Consider the following 19,687-nt stretch of genomic DNA (forward strand, 5'->3'; position numbering starts at 1 on the left):
CTCGGGAGGGGTGTGGGGCTGAAGGAGATTACAGAGATAGGGAGGGTCGAGGCCATGGAGGGATTTGCAAACAAGAATGAGAATTTTCAAATCGAGACATTGCTTAACCGGGAGCCAATGTAGGTCAGCAAGCACAGGGGTGATGGGTGAATGGGACTTGGTGCGAGTTAGGACACAGGCAGCTGAATTTATCAAATTTATATCAAATTTTATTTGCCATATGTATTACTACAATGGAATGTTTTTACTCCCCGATCACTTCCACAATAGGCTGTGGGAGCTCACAGAGACACGTCGCTATTCTACAGCGCCATGTTCAGTAAAAGTCAATTCAATTGCGTCCAATGGCAGTGGGAACGCGATGTTCATCAGCTGCTCCGTCTCCACGGACTCCTCCTCCCTGTTGCCGGCTCCACAATATGGTGTCCTTCTTCTCACGCTCACCGACTGGCCTCAGGTCTCCATGCCTGGCTCTCCCTCCTTCCCCTCGAACTGCGAGCTTCCCGCACTGTCGCCGGTTCAAATTTGCAACGGCCCGGGGCCTGCCTCTCACGCTCACGTCCGGCCTCCAACCGCCATGCCCAGCTCCCCTCCTCCTAGTCCGAAACAGAAATTCACGATGAGGAGCTGCCGGGCGACGTGCCGAAGCGGGTCTTCGTGGCTGCTGCTGCCGCTTCCCGCTGCTGCGCTGCCTCCGCCCGACTCGCCGAACACATCGCTCCGGCATCGGGAGCGGGCGGCAGGGGGTGCGGGCCGTCCGAAGCAGGAGAGCGCTTAGCTCCGGACCGCCTCGGTCGCCATCTTGAATCGAATGAATCGAATTTTGGATGACCTCAAGTTTACATAGGGTAGAATGTGGGAGGCCAGCCAGGAGTGCATTGGAATAGTCAAGTCTAGAGGTAACAAAGGCATGGATGAAGGTTTCCGCAGCGGATGAGCTGAAGTAAGGGCGGAGACAGGCGCTGTTACGGAGGTGGAAATAGGTGGTCTTAGTTATACTGTGGATATGTGGTCAGAAGCTCATTTCAGGGTCAAATATGGCACCAAGGTTGCGAACAGAGTGGTTCAGCCTCAGACAGATGTTAGGGAGAGGGATGGAGTCAGTGGCTAGGGAACGGAGTTTATGGCGGGGACCGAAAACAATGGCTTCGGTCTTCTCAATATTTAATTGGAGAAAATTTCTGCTCATCCAGAACTGGATGTCGGACATGCAGTCTGACAATTTAGAGACCGTGGAGAGGTCGAGAGAAGTGATAGTGAGGTAGCCTGTACTAACTTGCTTCTTAGATCTACTTTTTTTTGGGCCATTCTTTATTTATGCAGTCCTGCATGCTCGTCTTCCTCTCTGTCTTCTCAATGTGTTGAAACCAAGACTCAGCACACTATCTGCCACTTTGACTCATTCTTTTTCAAGACCTTAACACTGTGGGCTTTCTTGTCTTCCTTTTCTTCAAACAATCTAGTGGCATTTAAAACTCAAATTTGGTACCACATAAATTCTACATCTTGATTCACTTCAGCCTTGCTCCTTTCAACCTTGGTGGTGTCTAGGACAGTGGACCTTCATCCTTTAATCGGATTTCTCAACAAAACATTGACAAACCTATCTGTTGTATTTTACGGTTTATTGTGTTTATTTTAAAGCATGAACGCTTTCCCAGTTCTTTCAATTGAAAAAGTGATATGTAAACCTTGTGTGTCCCCTGCCGCATGCTGTTGCTTTAAAATTAATGATCTGTTTTGATGACCATCTGTGCATGCGTAAAGAGGAAGGTGTGAACCAGTCATTTGGCAGCAGCAGCTTGGATTTCTGTTTTTAGCTAAGTTTGCAACACTTTTTCCCCTTTATATAGTGACTCAATGTCATTATTCTCAGTCACCTCAGGTATGTGATGTTTCTTATCTTCGGGAGAAAAGGGAAGGCGATGCCTTCTGTTGCATTCTAACTCCTGTGGGAAGCCTACAGCTGGGTGTCCACAGTGCCTCGTTCCACCCTTTGAAAGCAGCAGGAAACCAACAGGCCAGCTAGTCGTCAGCTGCACAAATACATTGGCCCTTTCAGCACCAAATGAGATCCTGATGGGTACCTGGTGTGTGCAGAGGTGGAGTTTATGTCCTGTAACATGCACAAAATATGTTGAATGTGTTCCCATCACTCGCTCGCTGGCAAGTGACTATATACCCATGGACAAAAATCAAAACTTCTTTAAAATTCCAGTGCATTAAACATAACAGATGAACGAGTAAGTTATATATAGGAATATGTCAATGTTACTTTTAATAGTTATTTTAAGTGATTATAAATAAATCCTTACCATGACATTAAATCTTGTTTAAAAAAAGTAAATTTGTTCATTATTGGCCAGTTTTGTTAATTGTGGTATAACTTGCTTGGGTCCCAAGAACAGGCCTCCTACCTTACACTGCTTTTAGAGGTTGTAAAGATTATAAGATGACTCCAAAAGTAAAAGAAAATTGGTTCTTTCATCAGGAAGGAGTTGATTTATGACCCCTCCCCCAACTAGCCGGGAAAGCCTATGGCCATGGTACGACATTTCCTTCCTCAACACCATCTGCCCCATTGGTTTTGTTGAGTGAGATTGTGTAATTAGTGGCAACTTCTAGTTTATGCTTTAGAACGGTGTCCATAGGGAACAGAATTGAGAGTTCCAAAAATTCATTTTGTTTAACACTTTTAGGATCCACCAGAAAGAAAAGATGTTTGTCCTCTTTGTTGGGTTGGATTTGAACCCAGGTGTCAGAGGTGAAAAGTACAAGTTCCCCAGTCCCTTTCCTTTCTTAACCAGGAATCTATTGAGACACTTGAAAAATCATCTGTCACCTTCATTGCATTCCTAATGTAGTTTTCACAATCGAAATGCTACTCATGTTACAGACATATCTACTGTGCCAAAACTCTTAAGCGTACATTTGGAAAAGTGACACAGCCCTGTATAACTACGTCGTTGTTGTGTTATTGATCTAATGATAAGTTAAAAAAAAAATTAGCAAAGCAAAACAGAAGAAGTGCAAGTAAAGCATACAGCAACATAAGTGTTTGTGTAAGAATATAAACAGTATGGTTTCTATTGAAAGGCTTACTTACCCAACTGCAATAGTGTTACGTTGAACTGGAGAGATGAACCCTTTATTCATGTAAGGAGTACCATAAGCTTTAAACATGTCTTGAATTTTGATTTGATCCTCCCTCTGCGCATAGATGGTTGATATTGATTAAACAATTTAAAATGCTAGAATGGGGACTTGGTACTGGTACAGTAGGCACAGAAAGATATTATGCAAGTTATATTCACAAGGCCATAATATTATCAAAGATATATTACATCTGCAGCATCGTCAAGACAGCCATATTAAAGAAAAAAACTTTACTTCCCAAAAAGAATGGGAAATTTGAGTCATTGACATGAGTAGGGTTAAACAGGAGCTGAGTCATAAAATGTTTAACGTTATCCCCAGTGCTTCCCACTGTGGTGGTGTTAATGGAGACCCTGTTTCTATTCAAAGCACCTTTTCTTTTCAACGCGACAAAGCATTAGTTTGAAGAGAGCATCTACTCGAATGCCTTTTTGTTCTCTGTCCACTCTGCAGTGTTTACCAAATACGCATGATCAGATAAAGAAAGTATTTTGCTTGCTAGAGGATGTTCTAATTGAGAGGCTTCTGTATATTTGAAGTGGGTTGAAAATGATCTCTCTAAATTAGGCTGTTCCATTGTTTGAAAAAAAACATGGAGTTGTGTTAGCACTAATTTTATGAAACTATAATTCTGACACATTCACTTTTGTAAAATCGTTTTCTTTAGTGCCCAAGGATTTTGAAACTTGCAATTGAAGAGCTTTCAGGAAATGTTATACTTGGTGTGGTCATGGTTTAATTAGAGCAACAAAAGGGAAGACATTGAGAGTGTGGTTAATGAGAATTGCTGAGTCTTAGAAGAAAAGTTCTTCCAGCATTTTAAAACACAGATAAAATATATTTTTTGATTTGTAATGTAACACAAATTTTCTAAGTGTTTTGCATAAAGGCAGTGTAGTTCTTTACTGGTTGTTTATAATATCCATTGGGCAACACCTTTCAAATTAGAAGTACTGCTCCCCCAATAGTTTAATGTCACTAAACTACAGGGACCAGAAAATCCAAGTTTGCTTCCTGTTCTGCTGAATTACTTTATCTCAGCTGGCTGCCACATTGGCCTCAGTGCCCTTAGGCTGGACAAGGGAATAATTAGCCAGGTTTCAACTCCTCTGATTACTATCCAGTGACCCCTCCTTGAAAGTGTGTGCGTGTGGATGTTGGGGAGGACAAGATTGGGGTCAGCTGTGACACTCTCCACACTCACTGCCTAGGCTCATGTGTGACGTGTTAGGAGGCTGCTAACACCCATGGAACAGTATCCCAGTAAGAGACAGAATCTTCAGGAGAGGAGAGGAGAATATTAATTGTGTACCTGCCACAGTTGTTGGTAACATTTCCTTTAATTTCCAATATGTAGAAATATGTTGTATGCTTGCCATATAGAAACCGATGTAGATTAGCACAGCAACAAAAAAATAACTGAAGTATATATGGGAACATGTACTAAAATTTGGATATTTTACACTGCTGTAGTTACATATAACACATCTCCAAGGAGAGCAGAAGGACTGCAGAGTCATTTAGAATTGGGACTTGCTACAGTTGCCACACACATTAGCACTCGTCAAGAAAGCAGCTCCAACGAAGGTTCTATTTTAATTCTTTTTATATTTTGAGATATTGAAATGCAATATTTCTCTGACCTGAGTTTAAAGTAATGGCTTTTTGATTGTGCAGTTGTCACACTCAAGCCACAAATGTCATTACCCTGCGTATCAGGGGATCCAAACCGACATCAATAATAATCTGAACTGAGTGCAGGTCACAAGTTGGTCTTGGAATTAAGTGGTTGTGGCTGATTTTTCCCTTGAATGCTTTCAAGTATGTTTTGAATATTTAAATCTTTTCAGTTAATAACTTTAGTGCATTTATCTACCAAGCCACCATTAAGGCGAACCTATTGAAGCAAGTTGGGGCATTCCAATAATAAATTGTAAAAAACAATTAATAACATTTGCTTTTCTATCATGATAAAAATCTCAAAATGCTACACATTTTTTAAGTGCAGTGACTGTTGTTGTGAAGGAAAGCACAGTAGCCATTCTCTAGTTTAAGCTCAGGAATTCACTCCCTAAACCTCTCCGCCTCGCTACCTCTCTCTTCTTTTTTAAGACGCTTCTCACTTTGACCAAGCTTTTGCTCACCTATCCTAATATCTCCTTATGTGGCTCGGTGTCAAATTTTGTTTGGTAACGCTTCTGTGAAGCGCCTTGGGACAGTTTACTACATTAAAGGTGCTATATGAATGTAAGTTGTTGCTGTTGTACCAGCAATGTTCAGCCCGTGGCTCAGTGGGTAGCACTCTTACCTTCTGAGTCAGAAAGTTGTGGGTTCAAGTCCCACTCCAGAGACTTGAGCACAAAAAGCTAGGCTGACACTCCACTGAGGGAGTGCTGCACTGTCGGAGGTGCCGTCTTTCAGATGAGATGTTAAACCGAGGTCCCATCAACTCTCTCAGGTCCCATGGCACTATTTTGAAGAAGAGCAGGGGAGTTATCCCCGGTGTCCTGGCCAATATTTATCCTTCAATCAACATAACAAAAACAGATTATCTGGCCATTATCACATTGCTGTTTGTGGGAGCTTGCTGTGCACAAATTGGCTGCCACATTTCCTACATTACAACAGTGACTACACTCCAATAAGTACTTCATTGGCTGTAAAGCGCTTTGGGACGTCCGGTGGTCGTGAAAGATGCTATATAAATGCAAGTGTTCATTTTCTTTCAAACACCAATAACATGAGCGGCTAGTTAATTTGTTTATTTTTAGTGCTATTAGTTGAGGGAGGAATGTTGTCCAGGACTCTGGAAGAACTGCATGCTCTCCTTTGAACAACACGTGGCATCCTTAGTGTTCACCATAGCCACGGAACAAAGAGACGGGACCTTTCTTAATGTCTCATTTGAAGACAAGCACTTCTAAAAAAGCAGTACATCCTCAGCACTGCATAAGGGTATCAGCATAGAATATAAACTGAAACCATCATGTAGGGCACAACCTGCTGACAATCGGGCACGGTGGCCTGCACTGCATGATGAGATATTGAGCAATACAGGCAACAAAGTTGGTTCTCGGTCCATGCTTTGTTGGCTGATTTCAGCTTGGGCGGCAGTCGGGGCACTTTAATTGGTTTCAATAAACATAATGGACAGGTTTTCTAGCAAGTTGTGCTGAAAAGTGGGTATGAGTGAAAGTTAAGCGATAACAGGATCCGGCTGTGATGCTCTTCATGGTGGAATAGCCTTTCAGCTCTCACAGTCTAGTCTCATACATGAAAGATGGCTACCTGAACGAGGTACTGCAGGACTGCTGCTATTCATGGCACCATACTCCAGCATGAAGCACTAGTTCCAGCAAAGGAAGGTGAAAATCGGGGGGAAAAAATGCTGAAGACCCGATCAGAAAGTATAGTGGCAGAAAGCGGTGAAGGTGGACAACTCGATAACATTGAATACTTTCAGATACCTAAAGCATTATGTGCACAGTTGCCGAGCTCTTTGTGGTCTCCTGAAACAACAGAGCCCTTAGATGACAGCAGGTTAACCTATTACTGGATGAAAGTGATGTATATTTTCATTTGGCTGCAATGCTATAGATATTCTCACGTTCCTATATTTCTTGTGGATTGAGAAATAACTCACACCAGATAGCAAATGACCAACAGGCTGAGCTTTAATTTTTCCACCAACTACCTCTGACTGGTAGTTTATTTTGTCGCTGCTCCACCTAACAGCAACTGTATTTGAAATATGTTGGTAAATGCCCAGCTTCCATTTACCAGCTGCAGTTTGGCAATCAGACATTCTACACTGTCTGATGTCACTCGCTTTTGGGACATGACTTATGGCATTTTAATAACATTTGTCAAATGTCAATGACTTTTAAAGGGGGAGAAATTCGGTATCGTCCCATTTGGGGCGCTAACTTTTAACAGTTGAAAAAATTAGTGCCAGGCGCTAATGTTTTTCAACTTTTAAAAAATTTGGTTTTGCACTCCCAATAGGAAGTACTCCACTTGCTTCCTGGAGCACAGCAGGCGGGGCAGTAGGGGAGCAGTTCTGCTCAATGGGCCGTGCAGCGCTGCCGCGTTGGAAGGCTCCTTCACTTCCTTAAAGGGAAGGGCCATCACTGCAGGCTCTGCAAGGGAAAACTTACCTGGTCCCGGACAGCAACCGTGATCCGGGCCGATCAGCCTGAATCACTGCAGCAGAGTGCTGGGCTGATCGATCGCTGGCAAAGAGAAATGAAAAAAAAAAACAGCATTTCACAATTTTTTTTACTTACCTCGGCCACCTCACCTTTAAGTATCGCCCCCGAAGCGCCCGGCCTCCCGATGAACGCCTCCTGCAGCTGTCTGTGTTGTCACCCGGCGATGCTACAGGGGACGGAACCGAAGTTCGGGACCGGGGCGATGCGCACGGCGATGATGTCACGATCTCTGGGCGAAGGAGATCGGGGCGCAACGCCATACTGCCGCCGCAAACCTCCCGCCGAATATAGCGGGAGTCGGTAAGTGATTAGCGCCCTGTTGTCACCCCCCCAGAGGCAATAACGGGAGGTGCTAAGGTGCCCAATTTCTAACCCATATGTCTTTTAAGGTATTGCATTTAATAGCAGGAGGCTAAGATTTTCAGCCTAACAGTCATCTCTGCACATGTTCAGAACGGACTGCATAAAATACATTTTGATTAAAGTAAAACAATATAATTCGAAGTTACTTTTTTTTTAGATACAATTGATGTATATAAGGGTAGAAAATCCTTGACATGTGTGATTCTGGCAGGAATGGTGTGCCGCAGGATGACTTTCAGTGTACGGCCATTCTGTTCCTGCCAATTGCAGGAACTAGAAGTTAGGACAAGACTGCTTGTTGGAGGCCCAGATAAGAGGTTATTTGATAATTGGGATGGGACCTATGATAGAATTGATCATACATGTGCGAGGAACTGGCTTCATGAAAGATTGGTCTTTTCTCATTCTATGTTTTCAGACATTTTTATGTTTTTCTGACTGAGAGCTTTCTGGATTTGATGTGATGGATAGCAAGATGTGCCATCTTAAGTTTCAACAAAGTCATTGGAAGCAAAATAATGCTTCACAGATTGAACTTAAATTATAGAGCTGTATTTTGGAATAACAAAGATTGTTTGATTTGTTGCTTAATTTTTCTGAGTAATTGCACACCTCCACGAAGAGGGTCAAAGTTCCTTGCAGCCCTTAAGTGATGCTGCATCACCAAGTTGACTCTCCTGCAGTTTGAAACTTAGGGGGGACGTTGCATTCTTCTTGTAGGGCCTAAACACCAATTGGGTTATAAAATGGTGCAGCAATTTAACATTAAATGCTCTCTGGAAAAATGATACATGTGGAAAATGACTCAAAGTATTTCATAAGAAGCCATGCACAACAATTTCACTGACTGATTGTTTTCTGTCTTCTTGAGTAGAATATTATTAAAATGTTCCAAAGTATGTCTTTCAGAAGATGGATAGGGTCATGCTGTATCAGAGCTAATGATGTTCTGACTTCGCCTGTTTCACATCCAAATGAAGTGGTGCTGATTTATCTCCATAATGATGCATTTGAAAGAATCGCAAGCATTTTTGTTAAATTATAAATCCAAAGCAGAAAGCAATTACTTAAAATGTGCTGCATACATAAAGGTTATGCACCATGGAGACACTGCATACCAAAATGTTGCATCATATAACGACCATATAGCAAATAACAAAATAAAAAGTCATGTGCTCACTGTAATCTTTTATAAACCTCCAGTTTTGTCTCTCCCTTTCCTGAAGGTGCTCACTCAGCTATGATTCCAGGAGCATTATCAGCTTCTTGGGATTTGTATAAGCCCCTACCTTTTATTAATGGGCTTAAACAGTGCACATTGGTAGGCTATTTGACACTGGGAGACATCACAGTCAAGCCCAATCCAGGTTCAATCTGACACCTGTGCATATACACTTTCTATCAGGAATCATTGAGTAGCAATCAGGAGTGGTGATTTTTCCCTCCTCCCTCGTGAATGCTGTTGGGCTGTTTACAGCCAAACTCAATTTTGCCCTCACCTGTTTCACACAATTTCTCTTTCAGCACTGGCTGATTTGACTTCATCCTCCCGGGTGCAGGAATGTTGAGTGAATAATGCTCCCCTCCCCACTGCTGCTCTGACTGAACTCACGCTGGGTTCAAACCTGGGACTTTGCTGATCCTTATGACTCAGTGAGAGCTGCAGGCAAATGCTTGTTGACCAATTACGCATCAATGCTCAGTGACATCATGCACAGTTAAAGGTAAAGTCTCACTTCTGCACTCCTGATGTGGAGCCTTACCCGCTGGGATCATATAGTAGGTCCATTGGAAGGGATGCAGCCCTTGATTTTTCAAGTGGCAAAATTATGGGCTCTGCCTGTGCAATGTTTTTTGATGTGTGCTCGGGGTGGGGGCAACGCAAGAGAGGAAAATTTACCCAGCAACGTCAAGGTTTCCTACAGAACATTCAGATAGTACCTCCAGCCCACCACTAGTATGCAGAACTGTTACAGAATCTTTGCAAGACTGAGCCAAAAGAAATAACTAGCGTCCAGTGTAGGATACTGTCAATCACTGAACCAGTTTTCTTGTTTTTGCATATATTATAAAAATATATACAGTCCAAAGATGTGCGGGTTAGGTTGATTGGCTATGATAAATTGACCCTTAGGGGGATTAAATACGCGGGGATAGGGTGGGATATGTGTTGGTGTAGGGGTTACGGGGAACGGGTGGGATATGTGTCGGTGCAGGCTCGATGGGCCGAAATGGCCTCTATCTGCACTGTTGTGATTCTGTGAATTCTGTGAATTCTGTGAATTCTGTGTAATTGATTCGAAATATAAAAATACTGTTCTTGTTTTAACACAGTCTTTCCCCCCTCCTTTTTGCAGAATAATGGATCCCTGAATTGGTGTCAAAATCACAAGCAATGCTCAAAGGTGAGTGCACTACAAGCAAGATATATAAGGAGATGTAACTTGTAAGTACTTCCCACATCAAGCTTTACACAATAAATAATAAAGGTAGTACAACATGCTGAACCTAAACTGGCTCTCCTCCCTCCCTCCCCATCTCTCTCGAAGGCACTCGCTCATGCTGGGGCCTCACAGGCCCTTACTGCCACCCAGCGCCCAGTCAAGCAAATATTCTTCACGTGTGAGCCTACACAGTGAGTGTCGGCAGGTTATTTGACTGGACTGTGGCGGGAAATTGCAGCCAAGTCTACTCCCGTTCTCACCCACTGCCCATACAGCTGCCTTTCCCAGCAGGAGCTACTGGCTCGTATTCATGAGAACCATTGCGGATTTTATCCCGACCTAATCCAGGGTTGCAGAAACTAATGGTAGCACTTCTATGGCCAGTCAGACAGACCCAACTAACTCCGCCTAGACTGGGGATTGAATGTGGGACCTCGCTGATCTGCATAATCCTGTTCCATGATAGGCAGTGCATTTACCATCTCAGCCATGGGGGAGAGCTGAACCTCAATAGTAGAAAAAATATCAGATTTCTTAAGAAATCAATCTCTCTTAACCTTATCCCTTTGCCATTATTTTATAACCAATAATACATATTACAAGGTTAATCATTGATGAAGTACATTTCCAGAATGAGAAAATTATTGGGGGTATAAAAGGACATCACAAGCTTACAAACCAAATGATTTGAACAGCAGCAGAGACCTACATCAGTTACTATCTGTCCACTGTTTCCTCGGTAAAGTGTACACCGCCTTTTGTCCTGATTCTTGCTGACTCTTTGACCCCAATAGATCACACAGTAACAAAGCCCATACCTTCCTGGTCAGGTTGTGTTCAAGACTCCTGGTGAGAGGGGGCAATGTGCTGGCAGCATCCAGGGTCAGAATAACACTAGAAACTGCAGGCTTGGGTTGTTCCTTTCACACCGCTACAATGGAAGGATCACCCTTCTGTAGCTCCAGAAGATTATTTCACTCAAAGCTGTAAAGAATGAGTGAAGACAAGCTGTCAGCTTCTTTGTCTTCATATCAGTTGTCTAGCACAGCACATCAGTGACAACCACTGAAGGAGCTGAGATTCAATAATTTGACTCAAGTAGTAGCACTTTGAAGAGCTCTGGCACTCAACTGTAATGTATTAAAATTTATAAATTAATATTTTATGCATGATTCTATTCAGCTTTCTGCCGCATATGTTTGGATTATATCTATAACAGTCGTTTTCTTTTGTCAAGTAACCGTTCGTAAGTTAATATGTATAAACTAATGAATACCTCAGACTGTAATCTAATAATAGAGTTCAGGTATCACCAGAAACAGTGAGAATGAAGTTCAAACAATTTAGGGATATTTAGGGCAAGGGATTTGTTATATCTCGGAAACTCAGCCTAACCGCTCGCTCTCGTCATTATCCAAACCTAGGAATTGGACTACAGGCTTGAAATCTCTCCCAGTTAACCTGTCAGTATTTATAATGAAACTTGTTTCAATTATCTGTGGGTTTTATCCTGTTTTTATATTAGCAATGTTTTTATATAACACTGTCTGTACACACTTTGGGGTTATATTTCTCCTGTTGCTAATTGTAATGAAACTGTTGGGGGTGGGGGGGTGCTGCGGTGGGGGTTGGGGAAATCTTGCTTTGTATTCATGACAACTTTTTTGAGTATAATTATTGATGGAAAGATATTCACTCCCTCATTCCTTATTTGTGATGATGATTACACAAGAGAATTAATTGCTACAGGTATATCCAGAAATAGTCTGTAATTTATTCATAAGATATACATACACACAATTTATTTTTCATAGTATTTTAGCTTTTTGGGTGCTGAATATCCTTCGTACACTTGGAAATATGCAAGGAAGTAAATTCCCTTATGGGATTGTTATTAAAAAAAACTGTGCCTATGTGAATGTGTATCCATGATGCTATAACATTATCGACCCAGTGTTGTAGAATGAGCTTCAACCAAATCAGATTGCACCAAGCACAACCCTGGACACCAGCTCTGTTCCCACCCAGACAGCGCCCTACTCCTTTGAGCGCTACAGGGCCTAGAGCAGCAGGTCGGTTCACAGTAAAGATTGTGTGCCCTCGAGGCTTGGACAGAACCAAGGCTAGAGTGGGGTCTGAGTAGGCCCGAAGCTGGAGAGGCAGCGACGCAGGTCTGGTCTTGGAGCAGTGGCTGAGCGGGGATAATGCTGCAGTAGAAACTGAGTAACCCTGAAGCCACAAAGCATGTCCACGGGAAATCGAGTTAATCTGATTCAAAAAGTGTTGGAATAGGATTCATTGTAGGTTCGGAGTGATATAAGTCCAGATATGCCAATTTTTGTAGGCTCGTAGGTGCATAAGATGATGTTAATGTGTGACTGATGCATGCATTTGTGGTTGTGTTGGACACATTCATTCCATGTTTTGTCATAGATGCAGCCAGCCAAGTCATTGAGACTGGAAGGTCTGAGGTACTAGCTTATAACTGAGGAAGGTGTCTACCGTAATGAATAGCATATGACATGTTTGAGTTGTTTTTGATCAGAAGTGTACCCTGTATTCTGATTCACTCTATGATCCATCTGACACTAAGCCTTGACCCAAAAATGAAAAACAAAAATCATGAATTGAAAAATATCAGTCATAAAAGATCCATGAGATGGGTTATGACACATTAACAATTATATCATAATTGCTCTGGCTTTGACTAGGCTACAAACAATGCCAGCTGCACTGACCTCGGTGAGTCAGAGTTTTGTGATTCTTAAATTACCATTTACAGTTGATTGTCGGTATAAACTGCAATTCTGATAAAGCGGGAGAAAGAGGAGAGGTGCAATTGTGATCACTGAGTAATCCCACTGAAAGTGGAAGTACTTGGTTATACATGGTGTGGAGTTTGATACTGTAATAAATGTGGAATTGGATTTAAATATGGTGGGCAAGGTGGCATCAGAAGATAGTTAGATGGATAGGTCTAGGTTAAAAGGGCAGAGGGGACAAACAGTCTGTTCTTCGTATTTCCTTAAGTCATCTGTTTATCTCTTGGCTACCAATCTATTCGCTGTGTTGAATTTCCTGGAATTCCTGGTGAGAAAAGCTTCACTTTGACGTACAATGACGGTTGAAAAGTGAAGTATTTAAAAGGCCAGCACTCGAAAAGCCAGTACAACTCTCAAATGGTGCCTGCCTCAGCATTTGTGGAACGCTGTTTTCCAAATGTAGCACCACATTCAGCGCTGAACTGACAAAGGACGCAGTGGGAGCTGTAGGACTGTTAAATATAACATGATGTCTCCAGACAAATTACTACATCATTTTATTAATAGCTGCAAATTGCATATGTTCCATATTATCAGCACTTGTGCTTTTTAATTTTTCATATTGCATATATTGTTTTATTTTAGCAAAATGATATGTGTTGGGAGAATTGCATAAAGTCCTTGTTTGCAGACAGGAGTGTGTTGATTAATATTTATCTAGAACTGTATATACAGAATCAAGTAATAACTGACTCTGCAAACTGAGTGCAGGTACTTGGATTGAAGGATTACACTATCAGACTGAACCTTGTGATTGTTATGTTTACTCTGAGTTTTCCGCATGAAGGTATCTTCTATTGAATACCTGATGAGAGTATCCCGAGACATCATAGACTCGAATGTTTAACCAGACATAGTGATTCAGTATTGTAAATGCACTCCCATATTTTTTTTAAAACACATATTCTGACATCAATATGCATGATCGAATAAACCTGTAATTTTCAATCAAATCAAATCAAATCAACTTTTATTGTCATTGTTAGTGCACAAGTGCAGTACAACGAAATGTAGGCTTGCGGCTCCCGAGAGTGTACAATTTGGATTAGGACACTTAAACATTTCAACATACATTTGTACATATATATTAGCATAAATATGACCATAATAAAGTGCATCGCAGATGTGCAGGCTTTAGTGTTTATTTGTGGAGTTCAGTAGGATGACAGCCCTGGGAAAGAAGCTGTTCCTAAATCTGGTCGTACGGGTGCGAATGCATCTGTAGCGTCTTCCAGATGGTAGGAGGGCGAACAGACTGTGGCTGGGGTGGGTAGGGTCTTTGATGATGGTCCGTGCCCTCCGTAGGCAGCGTTTCTGATATATATGTTCTATGGTCGGTAGCCGGGTGCCGGTAATGCGTTGGGCAGTTTTGACTACCCGCTGCAGGACTTTCCGGTCATGGGAGCTACAGCCGCCGTACCATACCGTGATACAGTTTGTCAGGATGCTCTCTATAGTGCAGCGGTAGAAGTTAGAGAGGATCGGGGGTGACAGATTACATCCCTTCAGCCTCCTCAAGAAATATAGGCGCTGCTGGGCCTTCTTCACCAGAGAGGAGGTGTTGAGGGACCAGGAGAGGTCTTCCGTGATGTGGACTCCGAGGAACTTAAAGCTGGCCACCCTTTCCACCTCCGCCCCATTGATGTGGATGGGGGTGTGACTTCCGCCTTTGGACTTCCTGAAGTCGACGATTATTTCCTTTGTTTTCTTGGTGTTAAGGGCCAGGTTGTTGTCGGCGCACCACTTCACGAGATGCTGGACCTCCTCCCTGTAGGCTGACTCATCGTTGTTGGTGATCTGGCCTACTACTGTGGTGTCATCTGCAAACTTGATGATGGTGTTGGAACCATTAACAGCCACACAGTCGTGGGTGAAGAGGGAGTAGAGGAGGGGGCTCAGCACACATCCTTGTGGGACCCCCGTGTTCAGGGTCGGGGGGGGGAGGTGTGGTTGCCTAATTTGACAGACTGGGGTCTGTTTGTTAGGAAGTCCAGGGTCCAGTTGCAGAGGGAAGTGTTCAGGCCAAGAGTTTGGAGTTTGGTCGCCAGCTTGTTGGGGACGATAGTGTTGAATGCTGAGCTGTAGTCTATAAACAACATTCTGATGTAGGTCTCCTTACCATCTAGGTGATTCAGTGCCGAGTGTAGAGCAGTAGTGATTGCATCCTCCGTTGATCTGTTTGCCCGATAGGCAAACTGGTGTTGGTCAAGGGAGGCAGGAACACTGGCTTTGATGTGGGCTAAGACCAGTCTCTCGAAACACTTCATTATGATGGGTGTGAGTGCAACAGGTCGATAGTCGTTCAGACACGTCACAGCCGCTTGTTTAGGCACAGGAATGATGGTGGCGGTCTTGAAGCATGCAGGGACTACTGCCTGGGCCAATGACAGGTTGAAGATGGCGGTGAAGACATCAGCCAGCTGATCAGCACATTCCTTGAGTACCCGTCCAGGAATGCTATCCGGTCCAGTAGCCTTTCGTGTGTTCACCCTTACGTCGGAGGTCGACAGAGTGAGCACCTGGTCTTCCGGGGGTGGCAAGGCTTTGGTAGCCGGCTCCTTGTTGTCCCTGTTGAAGCGGGCGTAGAAGTTGTTAAGCTCCTCCGGAAGGGAGGCGTCGCTGACCGGGGGACTGGTGTTTTTGCCCTTGTATTCAGTGATGGCCTGGATGCCTTGCCACATGCGCCGGGGGTCCGAGTTGTTGCGGAAGTGATCCTCTATCCGCAGTGTCTGTTTCCATTTGGCAGTCCTGATACCCTTTTTTAGGTTGGTCCTAGCTGCTCTGTAAGCCGCCGCGTCGCCAGATTTAAATGCTGCGTCGCGTGCTTTCAACAGTGAGCGGACCTCTCCGTTCATCCAGGGTTTCTGGTTGGGGTATGACCTGATATTTTTGTGGGTCGTGACGACCTCGACGCAGCTGTTGATGTAGAATAGCACTGTGGATGCGTATTCCTCGATGTCATTGTGGGCAAACATGCCCCAATCAGTGCGTTCGAAGCAATCCTGAAGCTCCGATACTGCCCCCTCTGGCCATACTTTCACTGCTCTCATTGATGTTCTCTCTCTTTTTTGATGAGCGGTTTGTATGCCGGGGCTAGAAACAGGGAGAGGTGGTCAGACTTCCCAAGGTGGGGGCAGGGAATGGCCTTGTAAGCGTCTACAATGCTCGTGTAGACTTGATCCAGTGTGTTCTCCCCTCTTGTGGGGCAGGAGACATTCTGGTGGAATTTCGGTAGTACAGTTTTTAGGTTTGTGTGATTGAAGTCCCCCGCGACGATAAAAGCTCCGTCTGGGTGCGCAGTTTGTTGTTCGCTGATGGCCCTGTAGAGGTCCTTCAGTGCTAGTTTGGCATTAGCGTGTGGTGGGATGTAGACCGCAGTGATGATAACATTCGTGAATTCCCAAGGCAGGTAGAAGGGTCTGCACCTTACCATGAGGAATTCCAAATCAGCCGAGCAGGATCTATCAATTATATCACTGTTGGTGCACCAGGCATTGTTGGTGTAAATGCACAAACCGCCTCCCTTGCTCTTACCGGAGTCTGCAGTTCTGTTGGCGCGGAAGACCGTGCGTCCTTCTAGTTGTATGGTGGTGTCAGGGATGCCATTGTTCAGCCAGGTTTCTGTGAAGATCATGGCGCAGCATTCCTTTGTCCTTTTCTGTGTGGTGAGATCCAGTTTGATCTCATCCATTTTGTTCTCCAGTGACCTGACGTTGGCCAGGAAAATACATCCTATAATGTAATTCATCAGTGGTTTGTAGTCATTATTTGCTCATTTTTTATCTACTTTCTATAATAGGGCCATGCATTGCATTTTAATTGGGAATATAACAAGGTTTCAAGACTTTAAGCCTTCTATTTTTTTTTCATTCTTTAGATGTTAAGCTAACCATATAATTGGAGAATCCCCACTTCTGCTTTCTTCAGCCTGACCAAGCATTTCCTTGGCCCTAAACTTACATACCTGACCAAAATGGCCACCAAATTTAAGTGTTGCAGCTCCATTCACAAATCACAAGATTTTACAATATTCACTGTGTCTGGCTGAACATTGTGTTTTACACTTATTTGACGAGGGTGAGTGATGTTTCAGGATACTCTCATGAGTTATTGTCATGCCGTGTGGGGGGGTTAAGCAGCAAGTCCCCCTCAACAGCCAACATTACAACACTAATGTTAGGAAATCCCATAAAGTACCTTCAGAACATGGGTGCCTTATATAAAAACAAAAGCTGGTTGGAAGTGGACTACTGCGGCATAGACAATTCCTCTTTACCTTTTATCAAGGCTTTAGCATCAGCTGGACACCAATTTGGAGTCACATACACGATTTACCATACATCTGACTATTCATTTTGCTCTACACATTCGTCAGAAGCTTTATGGTTTAGCAGTTATCATCTCTATTGTGCTGAGAAGATGTTGATTGTGCACAAAGGACTAAAAATATTCCATAAAAAGGCTTACTGTTTGTGAACTGCAAGGTTTCCGATGCATTTGGAATGAAAACAAACAAAAACACTGCCAATCATATCCATCAATTATGGCTTTGAAAGTGTGTCAAGTGTTAATCCAATAAAGTGGAGATTCTGAATGACAGCTGCCTGCTTGGAGTAACAAATGGGCAAATCACTGTCCATGGCTGTCTGTTATTTCTAGGGCAGAGGTGAATAGCTGGCTTTCCATCACCGTCAAGTGCAAAAAATAATTCATGCTGGAGCGAGAATTTGTAATGCACAATCCCTCTGCCTAGATCTATTGACTGGATGAAATGTTTTTTTTATTGTTATGTTAAACATACTGTTACTGAATAATTTAGAATAGTGTTAAAATAGGGAATGACTACAAGCAATTTGAAAAACATTGCTAGGTTACAACATGCAACATAAATTCATTTTGTAAGGAGTTTTATAAATATGGTTTTAAGTATAACAAAGGATCATTGTTTAAAGTGATCAAACAGTATACTCGCAATATATTTTAGATATAGATGATATGAAGCATCTTTTTGTTTATATTTTGACAGTTATTGGTATAAAATGTTTTATTTATGAATTTATGAATAAAATATATCTTATATGCATGCTAATCTCTGCTATTATAGCCGTGGCAGCATCTTGTCATTACGTAGAATAATGACTCCTATGCGGATGTTTTCACTACCCATCCCTCACAGTCAATAAGGCACAAAGAGGAAGTGTGCATGGAATATCTTTATCTTTTCTGTGACCCTTAAAGTGAAGTTCACTTTGAATTAAGGATGCATTCTTGGGAGCAGGAACTCTTGACTGTAAACAGTATAAACTTTTGCCCCTGGACCCTTTTTGCACTGTGACCTTTTGAATATCTTCATAATTGATGAGCCTAGATGGTATAATTCTCAGATAGAATTATTTCAAAATCACAGTTTAAAAAAAATACTTTAATATGACCTTCTACTGTCTTTTAGGTTCCCCCCCTTTCAAGCTCACACATGTTCCTTGATGAAGTGTTTGGCCTACTGGCCCCCCTCCTAGCCTTGGCTAATGGTTTGGGCTGACTCAACCATTATTTTTCTTAACCCTCCATATTTGGAATTGAGAAGTGGAAAGCCTTCACTTGGCTCCTCCCAACAAGGCTAGCCAAGACTGGAAACATTACTGCCTAATGAATTATGGACTCAAACCAGGAATCTACTGCTCCATAGTACATCACATAGGCATATCACTGTGGCATGCCATAATGAAGGTTGTTCTGTTTAAACGCTTCAAATCTAACACTGTTGAGAAGATCCCAGGTGATTCATACTCTATCAAATGATGGAGGTTGCTTTGCCTCCAGAACAACCTGCACTACAGCTCATTAAAATTTAATCCTTTGTATTTTAGGACTTTAAAATAAGTTTTTTTTCATTTGTTTAAATTGAGACTGGTTGTCTGTGAATTTTCCTGACATGCCATTTTCACCACCATACAGTATTTACATCAGAATAAAACTGGCAAAACTCTAGTCAAGAACAAAGCTTCTTAGTGCAGCTATTTCACATCAATATCAAAACAGACTGAAAACTCATCTTGACCCTCAACAGTACGATTGCAAGTCTTTGATGTTCTCTGTTGGTCTCCGGCCAACAAATGATTTTGTTGTTTGGCAGAGGATGGTTTCATACACTGAACAGATGGCAGACAACGTGGGACAATTGACCATTATAGAGTTGAGGCAGCTGAAACACTGTGGAACATGATGGGAGGGACAGAGCAGATTTAGTCCAAATGCTACTTATATTGTTCGGCCTCCAAATTAGTCCCATCATGAAACCTTCCACAAAGGAATTTGAAAAAGTGTGTGCTACGTGAAACTAGGAGCTTATATTTTGCTGAATTCCGTGTCCAGCCCAAGTTCGTTATTATCATTATAAATGGGCAATTGGATACGTAGGCCCTGAAATACTGGAGGATGAAGAGTGGGTGCATCACCCGCTGGATGGGGGGCTGGAATTTGCCGTATAACCCAGATGTGCTGAGTTTCTGCTCTGTTTACATTTCGCTATCAATTCCTGTGAGTGGAGAGCAGTCAAGACTTCTCCCTGACCGCCCCCCCACCCGCCCCAACACCACCCCACCACCACCGCCATATGTTGTGGGTATATCTAAGGGGGGAGGGGAGTTCCTGGGCTACCCTGGTATTTCTACCACTTACGCTCCTATTATGC

The 19,687-nt window shown here is 42.9% G+C and overlaps 1 protein-coding gene and 1 long non-coding RNA gene across 3 annotated transcripts in view; one reads left to right on the top strand and one right to left on the bottom strand.

The window, feature by feature from the left end:
* The window catches only part of anos1 (anosmin 1), a 308,406-nt gene that overhangs the window by 8,285 nt on the left and 280,434 nt on the right, over positions 1-19,687 (top strand). For both annotated transcript variants that reach the window (XM_085999449.1, XM_085999450.1), the window contains exon 2: positions 10,088-10,135. In XM_085999449.1, the coding sequence (XP_085855575.1) occupies positions 10,088-10,135 (48 nt within the window). The remainder of the gene's footprint in view (positions 1-10,087; positions 10,136-19,687) is intronic.
* The window catches only part of LOC147111998 (uncharacterized), a 190,239-nt gene that overhangs the window by 2,181 nt on the left and 168,371 nt on the right, over positions 1-19,687 (bottom strand). The window lies entirely within an intron of this gene.

This window comes from Somniosus microcephalus, chromosome 10 (genome assembly GCF_052327205.1).
Source record: "Somniosus microcephalus isolate GS21.2 chromosome 10, FLI_Smic_1.0, whole genome shotgun sequence".
Lineage (NCBI taxonomy): Eukaryota > Metazoa > Chordata > Chondrichthyes > Squaliformes > Somniosidae > Somniosus > Somniosus microcephalus.